This window comes from Micropterus salmoides, unplaced genomic scaffold (genome assembly GCF_014851395.1).
Source record: "Micropterus salmoides isolate LMB-PRFRI ecotype aquatic unplaced genomic scaffold, ASM1485139v1 Ms_hic_scaffold_3, whole genome shotgun sequence".
Taxonomy (NCBI): domain Eukaryota; kingdom Metazoa; phylum Chordata; class Actinopteri; order Centrarchiformes; family Centrarchidae; genus Micropterus; species Micropterus salmoides.
Window position 1 is genome coordinate 29,429,198 of NW_024042261.1, and position 13,443 is coordinate 29,442,640.

Below are 13,443 nucleotides of genomic sequence, written 5' to 3' on the forward strand. Positions count from 1 at the left end.
GTCTGAATTGCTTTTACAGGCCATTTTGTGCTTCTGTGCAATATGTCTTTCTTCAAAGGTGTTCCTGTTAAGGTGAGAACAAAGATAAGCCCAAATCTAATAGAAATTGAATATCATATAACATGAGAACCGCACACACTAGAACAGGCAACACTTGGAAGCAGTAGAAACAGTGACACTGACGTATCACCTTTTAAGTTTACAGTCATTTATTTACACATGTGGCAGGTATGGAGCAGCATTAACATTAGTGTTTCCTAGTCCAATATTAACTCTCTTTTAACTCTGTTTTTGCTCTTTACCAACTCCTGAGGAAAGTATCTGGCTCTTGAGCTGCTCAATGCTACACTATGTTCACCATTTAGTTGCTAACTGTCTGTTTGCTGCTTGGTGCTGAGCAGGTATAGTGGGCAGTAGGTTTTTAGAGCTTTTTCGCTAAAAGCAGCTGTCTGCTGCCACCAGACATTACACTATGAGAGCAGTGAGACTGAACCAAAAAAAACAGTAAAGTTGCAGCTGAAAAACTAAAACAATAAGCTAGAAGATGCTAAAATGCTCACAGAGTCAAGGGTGGGTTGCTGTGTTTCTATCTGTGTGTTTCTATCTAGCTGTGAAAACAATGCTCCCTCTGGAGCAATAAAGTCTAAATCTAATCTACAGTGTAATTTCTTTAATCAAAATCCTTTGGGTTACTGAAACTAGTGATATGTTAGATGACTAAAAATGTTGACATTTGGGAAAATAATAAAACAGCAGCTGGAGTTGTCTGTTTGCTTGCAACAATGGCTTTCAGCAAGTAATCTCAATACTAACAGAACCTCATTTCATATATGTTCTGTTATGTTTTTGGTTTTTACTTTTGATGCTGGATTTACTCTGCCCCTTCGAACTGTAATTATTATGATCAGTGATTTCATCAATGTGTATGGGTAAGTGTATGGCCTGTGAACACCTCCCCAGGGCTAGTGTGTTAGTGTGTAGTGTGTTATTCCAGTAATCCAGGCCAGTGATTGATCCGGGCCTGGCAGGATCGTGCTGCTGGCAGGTAGCCATGGTGGGTCTGACTGACCTTTGGCCTCAGTTGACTGCTTCTGGTCTTACTCGACTGGCTTTAAAAAGAGATGAAAACAATCAATCATTCGCTAGATGGATGCACATCAGAGGGAATGCATAAATCAATCAGTGGGAGAGGCTGTCTTTTTCTTTGCAAATAATATATCATCTGTGTTTTGTTGGTTGTTCTGGACTCTGCACAGTCCAGCTGTTGCCAGCTGGGTCGTTGAGGTGAGTGTGGTCAGACAAGCTTATCATAAATAGTTGTGGTCTACAACTCTCTGTCATCAAGTCTGTGATTCAAGAGAAAGATGCTAGGGAATACTTTGATGATAGAGAATTAAGACAAATCAGAGCTCCAGCATCTGTTATATCTGTAGTCTACAAGCTTTTAATTGATCCAAACATGGAAGACACAGACACATAGAAAAGAATAAAATGTTGCACAGTGAAAGCATCAAACAGGGCTCTAATTGAATTACAAGACTCATATGTGGTTAGGGTCTCAGCTGAGTATATCAGATATTTATTATGATTTATGTATTAGATGTGTGTTAGTTACATACTCAGTGCACATCACGATATACACAAATTATGTACAATAAATGTACACCTTTGTAGCTGTCCCAGTTTGTTGTAGAATTATATTAGTGACTCACAGTTAATGCCTTTTGGTTTGGAGGGAGAGGTGGGGTGGAGCTGGTGACTAATAGAAGATTAGATATTGTATAATCCAAGACAGAACGTGCAAGAAGGTCAGATTACTCAATGAGGTTATTCTGATCCTCAACACCTTTCAGGTAGACTCAATCAATGTTGAAAATTTGTTTAACATTTTACCCCACATTCACAGTGTACATACATATGTGGTATCAATAACATACTTAATACCAGGACAAACATATACTGTAAGTGCAAGGGAATAAGACAAGAGGTTAGGAAAAGATGGGGTAAAAGCTTTGTCTATGTTAAAAATAAATTGTACTTAAAGTATTAATAACTAAAGGGTACCTTGATATTGTTATCGGGTAACAATAGGTAACAGTTTCTATATTGCATTGTAACGAAATAAATGATTGTTTCATATATTTAAAACATGTATACTAATTTACAAAGTATTAATTTAGTTTTTATTTATTTCTAGGTCCCTCCTGAATGAAAATACCTTTACAAGCTTTTTCCAGAGCTTTCAACCAGATCTCACAGTCTGCCCGAGTGCATTTTATTGCTTTTGTCAAACTGATGTGTCCAAGGTCAAGAATGAACCTTTGTCCTCAACCAAAGAGTTTCTTGTCAGATGATTTGTCCAGCTTGTGAGTGAACTCCTGCTGTGCATCTCAGATATTTATCACTCCTGGGAGGTTTTTCTTTGCTGTAGGACACCAATTCACCAACTCACTCACACACACCCCCTGCTCAGTTCCTGCGCTGTGAGGCAGAATTGTTTAACTTCAGTATGAGGGACGACAGCATGGCACCACTTCATAAACCACAGCTACTCTTTGATGTGTTATTTTTTTATGGGCGAGGAAAGCCTCATGGGTTGGGCCTTTCTCCGCCTTCACAACCACCACCACCACGTCTCCTCCTCATCCTCTTTTAACCCAGCTGGCATCTAGCTTTCAGCATACATTGACCAAACATTGGGTGAGCTTACCAAGCAGGAATGACAATGACTGTGTGCACTGTGACTATGAGAACAGGACTGTACCTGAAAATCATTTACCAAGTGGGCGAGGGTGTGATTTGAAAGAGAGCAAAGCCAAAGGACAGCACTGTACACCGAGCTGCATATGACTCCCGCTCTGCATGGGAAACATGGAGCTTGCTAACATGTAATTAGCTGTTGCTATTTTCACTCTGCATTGCCCTGAAGCAGCACAGGGCTGTTGGTTGTACACCGTGTGCCAGGAAAGTTTGAGGCTGTCAGTATGGCTTTTGAGTCTCTTCACTTTAGCTATTAACTTTCTGTATTGGTCTAAGGAGAGACAGAGGGGACTGCCCTGACCAGAGGACCCCTCCCTGAAATTAATGAATGATCCCTCTCACTGTGGGGAAACTTAAAAACAGCTACCCTGAATGAAAAACAAGTTCACTCAAGAAGTTTTTTTTTCAAGCATATTGGCTATATTCTAAAAAGGAAGACATTGTAAAGAAGCAAATAAAAGTCATGCAGTATTCCTAAAGCAGATGTTGTTTTCATTTTAAAGGGGGAAAAAGTAGACTCAGAGAGTTGAGATTATATGTTCTAGGACGACTTTGGCCAGCTATTGCACAGTAAGTGGAAAAGAGGACTGTCCTCCTGAGGGACCTCTCAGTGACTTTGACGTTAAAGCTCATTTTCCTCTTTCCTAAATCCTGCTGCACTGAACATCATCCAAACTGCAAGCTAATGCAAACTCCTGGCTTCGCATCAAAGCAGGGCTGGTGTCTGCCTTACTTCCTCTGCCCCCTTTCCTCTGCTCCTTCGCTCCTTTCCATCTTGAGCAGTGTTGGTGCAAAGACTACAAAAAAAGGCAGGACAGAAACTTCTTTCACCTCTAACCTAGATCATTGAGTAGGTGAGGAAATGAAAATAAAACAAATTTTCTACTGTGGATAGTTCAGAATAGAAGTAGTGCCTCTCTTGGACTGGAGTACTATTATGGCTTGCTGTAATAAAAGTTTTATTTTGTTTTTTTTTTTAAGACAAACAACCACTTGGCTGCTCTTCGCCACTGAGCTAAATGTGAATGCTGAAACGAGCTTTATAGCCTTTCAGTATCATTAAGTATTAATATTCATAATACAATTCATTAATAATTCAATGGTGTCCATGTGTTTTAAATGCATTCAGTACTTAGTGATCAGAACTGTAGTTAATTCAGAGAATCAGTATCTAGCTTCTTCAGTCCAAATATATCAAACAAAACTGAGGATATACTGAGGAAGTAAATGTTTTAGTTGGTAAATCATCAGCAAATATTTCCTCATCAACACATTTTTCCATGAAAACCTTTTTTTTCCTTATTAAAGGAAAAATCCATAAATGATACTTTAGGTCTTCATAGGGTCCTAGTGACAAAGGGTAGGGTTAGGCTGAAAATTACATATAGTCTAACCAGGTTGGGAAAGGTCTTGTTTGTATTGATTCAAGTCTTTGTTGTTTGTGTGTCAATATATTTAATACCTGAGTGGATCCGAGTGGGCGCGCAATCTGCTTTGATGTGTTTTTTAAGGTAAGATAAGGAGTGTGGTACTGTGAAGTGCAGGAAAATGACATGGCTGTTCTTTCCGATTGCTGTTACTAGTTGCTTGGTAAGTGCTGCTGCTGCCAGTGTTGGCGTTCTCTCCACATTAAGGTCTAATTCACCACATTTTGGGTCTTGGCTATATTCAGATCCGGTCTGACTCCCTTTTGGAATTCAAAATGAATTTAACTACGTTTATGTTTTCTACGGGTGAATTTCAGAAGTCAATTTACTTGTCATGGACTACAGATGTTTAACGAAAAGCTGGTGTTACAAATTTGGGTTGTGGAATTTGAAAGACGATCAAAGAAAAGACTACCAAACTGAATTATGGGAAGTGTAGGATGCAGGTTTTTTGGAGCTTGACACATACTTGACTTAAAGCCAAGATGTCTTGGCCTGTGCCGCTTTGATTTTGACCACTTTCTAATATCTGACCTGAGTACCCCTTAAATACACACGTTTTTTCTGCAAAGGCGTTATTAAAACCAGTGAAACATAAAGTTATTGTCAAGTATTATTCTTGACTTTTTATGTTCACAAAGTGTTTATACAATATGTGCCATGGCATATGGTACATTATATATGGAAGTATGACGGGACATAAAAACATAAAGTCGTACCAGACATAACAATTACAAGGAAGTTCTTGTACACCATAAATTCTAGGTGTGTAGGATCAATTGTTTCACCTAGGATTCAAGTGCTCATTTCAGGAAAGTCACATTAAAAGCATCATCCAGTTGGAAGGATGCAGTAGCATAACTGTGAAACTGGCACTATGAGAGAACATTTACCTTTAGTATGATTTGTACTTATTTTATCCATCCTTGGATAATGATTTTTTTATTGGAGGTTGGTTTATTCTTTGAAATTGGAAAACATGTTTGCAAATATGTTTCAAGTTGGTAAGGATGCTGGCAAGTGCTGCTGGCATCCTGTGATTGGTATTTTTTTCCCAGGTCAGATTTACAAATATGGTGTGGGAGCTGTTTGACAATTTGAATTTTACCTGAAATAAAAAAAAACTGAGTATAAGTTATCAACAGTGTGCGAAGTCTGCACTGTTCAAAATACTAATAGGTAAAGCAACTATAATATATGGTATTTTATTTCAGTTAAGAAACTGACAAGCACTCACCAATCAACATTTTAAAACATTTGTGCCATCTGTGCAAACTCACATGACGGCTCCTTAAAATAAATACTTTTAAGAGGAAATAATACAGACAGAATATGTGAGGCTCAAACCACAAGTACAAACAAATTATCCAAATGTCCAAGAGACAAAAGGGTCTGAAAATTCCCAAAGTCAACCCCGACTCTCCAAAGGAAAAGTGTTTGTATAAAACAGCTAAGTATTTTTAAAAATACAGAATCTTACAAAAAAGTTTCATCTTCTCACTTCTTTAAATCACTGTAAAATATCAGCTGGTATTATGACAAGAAATCATGATTTTTTTCCCCATGTATAATAAAAGACAGAATGTGCTTCTGCATTTTTACATTAGTATTCACATACATCATGAGTGCAGTGTATCATTAAAGTCCTCCAGCCCTCTAATGGTGCCGTGATGGAGACAGGTGTATCGCACAGGGCTGCATCCCTCAAAGCGCTCCTCGTTGCCACATTGTGTGCCTAGCTGAAGATAGACACCAGTGACCATGGTAACAAAACAGGAGTAGTCAGTCCCACGACACATATTTGCAGAGATCAAGTCATTAACCATCTTTTCAGACAGCACACCATCCATGCCCAGGCTATTCACAGCCAAGTGTTCATTGTCTTTATAGGTTATATTTCCAAAAGTGTTCACATTTTCTGTATATAAAACAAAAACAAACAACATTAAAAACAAATATTTTTGACAATGTGTCAACTCTCAAACAGTCCAAAAAAAAGAGACAAGATAGCCATCAACGGGAGAGGATTTCAAGAATACAGGTTTCAGTACAAAAATGTGGTCCAGGTGGTAGCACATGAAGCATGCATGTGTTTATGTTGCCCTGCTCAACCCTAAAACCCTCATGCGAAGACATACTGTATAAAAAGGCCACATGGCTTTTCCTTCACTATTAAATGCGCATGTACTCCCCCGACAACTGGCCTCTTTGTCTGCTCTCCTCATCCGAAGACTGACGAAAGGTGCTTCCCCCCCACCCCCATTGGTGGAATCCACAAGACACAAAGTCACTATGAATCGTGTGTTTGGTTCATCTGCAGGCTCCTGAAGCTATTACGACTGGGTTAACTACTGACAAGTTACAGACAGATCTGTAATTTCAATGTTGTCGGGTAAAAAACTTGCAAACTTTTAAAATAAAAGAGGCCTGGTTGAGCTTGACAGAAATGCAACCTTTCTTTTTGGTGCAGTTTTGAAAGCCCAAAAGATGAATGATTATTAGTTTATAGTGATAGTTAAAAGGAATAGTTTGACATTTTCACATCACATATCTTTCCATTTAACACAAGGCTACAGCTAGTAGCCAAGTATCTTATCTTAGCATAAAAACTGTAAACAGCTGGCCTGGCTCTGTCTAAAGATCTTTGTATGTATTAAAAACAAGATATAAAATATAATGGATTAATTATTGAGCTTTAGAGGTGCTCGTAAGCAGATTTTGTTATCTTTGGAGAAGCAAGCTGTTTCCAGTCTTTATGCTAAGCTAATTTAACCACCTGCTGGTTGTAGCTTAAGGTTTACCATACAGACATGTGAGTGGTATTAATCTTCTCATCTAACTCATGGTAAGAAAGCGAAAAAAGTGTGTTTCCCAAAATATCAAACAATTATTTTAAATATGAAGTTATAGCCAGAAGAGAGTTAGCTTAGCTTAGCATTGAGACTGGATAAAGGGTGCTGGCTTTGTCCAAAGCCATCAAAATAACCTACCAGCACTTCTAAAGCTCCCTAATTTACACATTGTATTTTGTTTGTTTAATCTGTACAAAAAAAACAAAGGGCAAAATTACAATCTACCATTTGCTGGAAGGCTATTTCTCAGGAGCAGTTGCCAGGCACCCAGTGTGAGTTAACTGCGCCCAGTAGAAAACAATTGTTTTTTTTACTAGTATGCACATATTGAGTATGTAGTGCATAGTATGCGATTTCAGATGCAACCATTAGATATAACATTTTAATTAGTGCATGTCTGAGGTGGTGATTTTGTTTCCCCATTTTCTGAAGATTGCTAAGCTAACTGGCTGCTGGCTGTAACCTTGTATTGGACAGATATGATAGTGACGGTGATCTTGTCATTCAACTCAACCAAAGTGTCAGGCTATTCCCTTAAAACACAAAAATTGCCTACATTTAAGCTGCAAGTTTCTCACTTGAAAACATCCACTTGATGTTTGTGTGTACACAAACCTCATGAGTAGTCTCTTACCAAGGGCTCTGTGTTTGTTAAGGGATCATTGGAAGTATACTGTATGAGTGTGTAAACAAAAGGCAGTTGGGCTTGAGCTTGAGTCTGCTGAGCTTCCTCTTCTTTAGATCTCCCTAATGGGCGTCTCTAACCAGCTTCTAACGTTCTCTTTACTCTAAGTACAGAGGCTTAGTGAAGCCCTTCACACTTATTTTTATATCTTTTCCATAATCTTTAACATCTGTACTGCAGTAATAACAACAAAAATATAACTTAAGATAAACTCTCTAGGCACTGTTTGATTTCCAAGGCTTTTTGTTGTAGACTGTGATAAAAGGTCAGCAAACAGATAAAAAAATTAATAAAAAGAAACACCAGAGAGTGATGGTTCTGCAGACCAAACACTTTCTCCTCCGCGATATATCAAGGTCCTCCGAGTCAGCTCACACAGCCAAACAGACTCGCTTCAAGCTCTGTGGTGGAGAGGCTGTAAGGGCAGAAAGTATCTAAAGGGTAAGTGTGTAGAAGTTTTCAAGGTTAAGTGTCAGTTTTTGCCAGCCTTTAGTTCATCTTTCTCCTTCATAAAAAGAAAAGAAAAGATCAGATCTTAAGCCATTATCTTCTGGGGAATCTCTATAGAAGCCTTGATGAAGATGCAGTTGTCTCGGATGTAGTTCCTCTTCTTAATCTCCTCGTGAGAGATGAACTTGGGGTAGCCGAAGCCCAGGGTGCTCTCGTCCAGCGAGTTGCGGCTGCTGCTGGGCTTTTGGAAGTTCTTCCAGTTGGGGTCAGGGTTGAAGGTCTCGGTAATGTGCTGGGGTTTGGAAAGCGACGGGTCGCTCTGGTCCATAATGGAGAAAGTCACCTTGTAGGAGAAGGGCCACTCCAGCAGGCTATCGTACTCTCCGGGCAACACGCGGATGTAGACGGAGAGATGCGAGCCCTCGCCGCTGCCGTTACCATTCAGGAAGGCCGACACCTGCAGCTTGTAGCCATAGCGGTGAGTGTAGAAGGGTGGGCTGAAGAACTCGTGGTTGCTTCGGAGTTTGGCCTCCTGGAGTTTGCGAGTGTAGTCGTTGAGCTTCCAGATGAGAACACCGTCATGACTGACAGACAGCTCCTCCATCTCTCTTCGCAGCTCCAGAATCTCCTGCCGCTGACGCCCCACCAGGTTACACATCATAGTCAGGTGAGACTTAGTTGTGTCTTCCAGGTGACGCCCGATAGCCAGTTTTGGGCACTGCCAGAGAGACAGCAAAGCAAAGAGATTAATTATGTAGAAGCTGCTGCACAGTGAGTAAGTGAGGAGATGTGTAATACAAACAGATTCTATGCATACAAAGCTACATCATAATATAAATGTCCATATTTGGATCTAGATTGCTTGATTTGTTTTTGTTTTCTACGCCCATTTATATTTCTCACATGTTTAAGTCATAAGTTTAGCTGCCCACAAAATACAAAAAGCAACACAAAATGTTAACCGTGTACCTAAATTAATCTAATAATAAAGCTTGATTTGCATGTGAAACCCACCTTCAAAAAAAGAAAAAAAACTGTCTAAACTGGGTCTAAAAAACTATGTAACAGTTAATAGTCCGGATGGAAATGAATGAAAATAAATTAGGAATCGCATGAGGACATATTTCATGTTTTGATTTGAAAAACATGAGTTTTGTTTATAATGACCGTCACTAACTACATCTTGTCAACTACTACTAAGTCACGCATATTGCCAGGCTTCAATATCGGACAATGAGAGAAACATAACACCTGTGCAACATCACTTTCAGTTATTGAGGATGAACCTCGCCAAAGGTCTGAATATTGAACTTTAAAGTATCTATCTATCTAGTATCTGTAGCCCGTTACCTAAAAATAATGCGAAAATGTGTCTGTTTATCTGATGTTCTTGTATTTGTTTACATCCCCAATATACCATTTACAACTGAACACTACATCCATAGGTGTGGACACTTGGATTATTATATTTAATGATCCCTCTGCTGTTGTTGAGACGTGTTTTTGTGTTCCATAAGGCCATCTGTTAATGTTATACATCATGCTTTCCAGATGCTTTGTAATTCTTAACAGATCGAGGAGCCGACAACAAAGAGTATGATGCTCATCTGCCGCTCTTCCTCGAGCATGTCCACATTTTCTCAAATTGATAACAGTTTCAAAAATAGACTGAAATGCGCTGTCAGAAAACAGAAGCGTTGCTCTCATTAAAACAGACCCTACAGACACTGTGTTGTATGTCAAAAGGAGAAAAATCTTCATTTTGAACCCGATGAGCAAGGGCAGTGAAATAAAATTATAGTAAAAACAAGCTTATAAACAACAACAAACAAGCTTGGCAGTTAGATAAGAATATATCAACAGTAGTGTTGATATTAGCTTATAAATGTTCCTCCACAGGCAGAAATAATCTTTTATAATAATCGTTCAATGATGCAGGTCAGTCTTACCCGGTGTTTGCAGCCGGCATCTTTGAAGGGGCAGAGAACGAGTGCGCTGCCACAGTTGTCCTTCACATGGTTAGCCAGATCCTCTCGGGCAATGTTAGGAGTGCCACACTGGTTTGGGCACTGAACAGGAAACCGAGGGCAGTGGTACTGGTGGTTCTGTAGAGGAGTCAGGAACAGTGTTTAATATGCAAAAATATAACAGAAAATAAAGAAAACAACTCATCATTCAGCCTGAAGCCACAGAAAATACTGCGGTCACTCTGCCAATAGCATATGCAAATATGCAATTTACTCCATTTTATAGACTAAACTATCAATTGAATAATCAAGAAAAGATTAATCAATAATGACAGTCAGGGAAACAAAACATCATAAATGCATTATAAAACACTGAATCCAAGATTTTGGTAATAACATCTTGGGAGAGGAGAGTGACTGCTCAGCCTCTGGCCAGATGTGTACTGAGGCAGGTGCTTCCACATAAAAGCCCAAACAGCAAAACAGCCAGCTGCCACAGGACAGAGACACCATGAAAGGCAGCATCCTACAGCTGCAGCTGCTCTACTGAGGCTGGAAACCCTGTATGAAGCCACATGCAGGACAGATGACAGGTACTAATAATCTGGCAGGAGTCGCTTTTCACAGTTTTAGCACTTAACTGTCTTAAAGATCAAGTTATTTCACTAATATAAGCAGTCATTTGGGGAGAACTGACAGATTCTGATAGTAAACTTTGTGTGACAGACCTGGATTGTGTCGAAGACAAACTCCTTGCCGCAGTACTTGCAGGGCTGCGTGCGTTTGGGACACTCGGCCATGCCGTGTTGGGACAGCAGACGACGCATCATCCTCGCCCCACACTTGTTCTCACAGTAAACGCTCTCCTGAGGACACACACCCTGGTGGTTCTGGGATAGATAGGAAACACGTGATTACAATTAAGAACAAGTAGATACAGTAGGTGTTACTGTTTACTCAAATGCATTTTATACACTGCAGTTTGCACTGTTCAAAATCAGACCATACACGACCATCAGTAAAACCAAGTGTTCTAGTACAGACTATTAGAAGTTAACAATTAGCTGCTGGAAGGGTTAAAATAGGGAGTTTTTTTATTGTTTAATCAAATGTTGCCGATTTTTTGTTGCCGATTTGAATACAATTTTACTTTAGGCTATTTGTGGGGATAGCTGACAATCAAATTTAAGAAACGTTTATAAAGCTACATTTACTCTGCTGGCTTTTTAATACATGATATGCATTCCTTATAATCGGTCTAAAAGTTCAGAAAATGTCTGAATCAATCCAGACAAATGTAAAAAAGTAAGCCAGTGTGACAAAGTACATGACACATACCAATATTATAAAAATACTAATCATATCATATATTTATTGTTGTTAAAGATTATTTTAACATAGGTGTGTGCCTTCGTTTAATGCTATAATTTTGTTGTTAACAAACAGAGAAGTGTGTCTAATTTTCTTTAATTAAAAAATACTTTTGTAGAAGTTGTATTTATGTCAAGAGTAGGCTTTTTTCTTTAGTATTGGTATTGAAACTCAAGCAGTGGCGGAGAAAGTACTCAAATCTTTTATATGTAAAAGTAGCAATACCACAGTATATGATAGTATACAAAAGTAATACACATCAAAATATACATGTATAAAAGTACTCATTATACAGAATGGCACATTTCAGAATATTGATATTGATATAAGGTGGGGCTAATTCCAACTACTCTGTATACTAGTCGGCAGATTAATCCAAATTAATATGTTGTAATTTATTTGTTGATTTATATGCTGTATTAATATTATAAATCTATAAAGTATCTACTACCTAAAGTTATCACATAAATGTAGTGGAGTAAAAAGTATTGTAAAATTGTGACTGGAAGTGAGTTACTCGGGTATCATTTGTCAAAATGTTTTGAATGACATCTGGTGATAAACATGACATGCATAGTGTAATTTCTATGCCAGACCCAAAAGCTGGATGAAGGCCCCTGTAACTGTGTGCACATGGGGGACCATGTGGGCCAGAGTAAACAGATGATGGGGGGGCAGCGTAGTAGAAATGACAGAGGTGTTAGTGAAGTACAGACCGCTCATTGAGGAAAACACATTCAATATGAAAGACCCAGTCAAACCTTCTTTCCATCTGCCAACACACGTGTTATTTCAAAATAGTCCAAGACTCTCCAAAGGCAGTGACACACGTGCTTTAGTCTCTCCTGCTGCTTTTCACAAAGATGTCTTTCATATAGGGATGGAAATTATATGGCGTCACTTGGGGGTAGTTTATGAAAAGTTCCTGCTGTATTGTAACAGGGAAAGAAAGGTTATGAGTTGGTGTTTACCTCGTAGGCTTCACCCGTGAACTCGCTGCCACAGAACTCGCACTTGACCTTGCGTTTGGGGCAGTCGTGCTGCAGGTGGTCGGGCAAATCACGGCGCGTCAGCTTGACAGAGCAGCGATTGGGGCAGGGTATCACATTGAAGGCGCAGGTGGAGAAGTGGCCCTGAGGGAGACACAACGTCAGAGAAGCAATGTGTCATAAGACTCTCACACATACACCCGCATGTTGGGCATTCAGCCAGACCGTTGCCAGAAAACAACACAAGGTGAGGGCAGGGAGGGCGGATAACAGGTATCAGAATCCACAAGGCAGAGTGTTTGAAAAGGCAGCAGAGATAAAAGAAAAGATTGAGGGAATGTGAGAGAGGATATCGAAGCTTCTCACCTGCAGCTGCTTCATCTGGCCAGTCCAGCGGCATCCCTCCTCACTGTGGATGCAGCGGATGGGCAGCGCCAAGATCTGCTGCTCCAGTTCTGGATCAGGGTAGATCTGAAGAAGAAAAGCAGGACAAAGTCACAAGGCGTTACAGTTGGAGCTGGTCATGCTGGAAGTCTGTTATATACCACCCTCATACAACAAATGTGTGCATAACATTTTCTCCCCAGTCATCGCTGTCCAATGCAAACCATGTACCTCCCACTTTTCCTTCCTAAAGTTTTCCATCTTGTCAGTATTCATCAGTTCTTTCATATTCTTCACCGCTAAACAACAAAACATATAGTAAGCCTCTCTCGGAAGAATCACACTATATAAATACCAAATAAAGTCAAGTTTAAAGGATACGTTTTCCAATTAACTAGTTGACCTATTAGCAAGTGTTGTTTGTGAAGCTAAAGCCAAAACGTATTAAACTATTAAAAGCACATCAGTGAGCCACACTGTTGCAATGGGTGACATTTTCCTTCATTACCATGAACATTTGGACTGTTGTTTATTTTGTGTCAATCCTACATACAATGT

The 13,443-nt window shown here is 39.4% G+C and overlaps 1 protein-coding gene across 1 annotated transcript in view; it reads right to left on the bottom strand.

Annotated features, from left to right (window-relative positions):
* Positions 1-5,376: 5,376 nt before the first annotated feature.
* The window catches only part of traf4a (tnf receptor-associated factor 4a), a 39,184-nt gene continuing 31,117 nt past the window's right edge, over positions 5,377-13,443 (bottom strand). The window contains exons 3-7 of the mRNA XM_038692675.1: positions 12,868-12,972; positions 12,484-12,645; positions 10,870-11,031; positions 10,124-10,279; positions 5,377-8,892 (exon numbers count right to left, since the gene is read on the bottom strand). Of these exons, the coding sequence (XP_038548603.1) occupies positions 8,260-8,892; positions 10,124-10,279; positions 10,870-11,031; positions 12,484-12,645; positions 12,868-12,972 (1,218 nt within the window). The 3' untranslated portion in view covers positions 5,377-8,259. The remainder of the gene's footprint in view (positions 8,893-10,123; positions 10,280-10,869; positions 11,032-12,483; positions 12,646-12,867; positions 12,973-13,443) is intronic.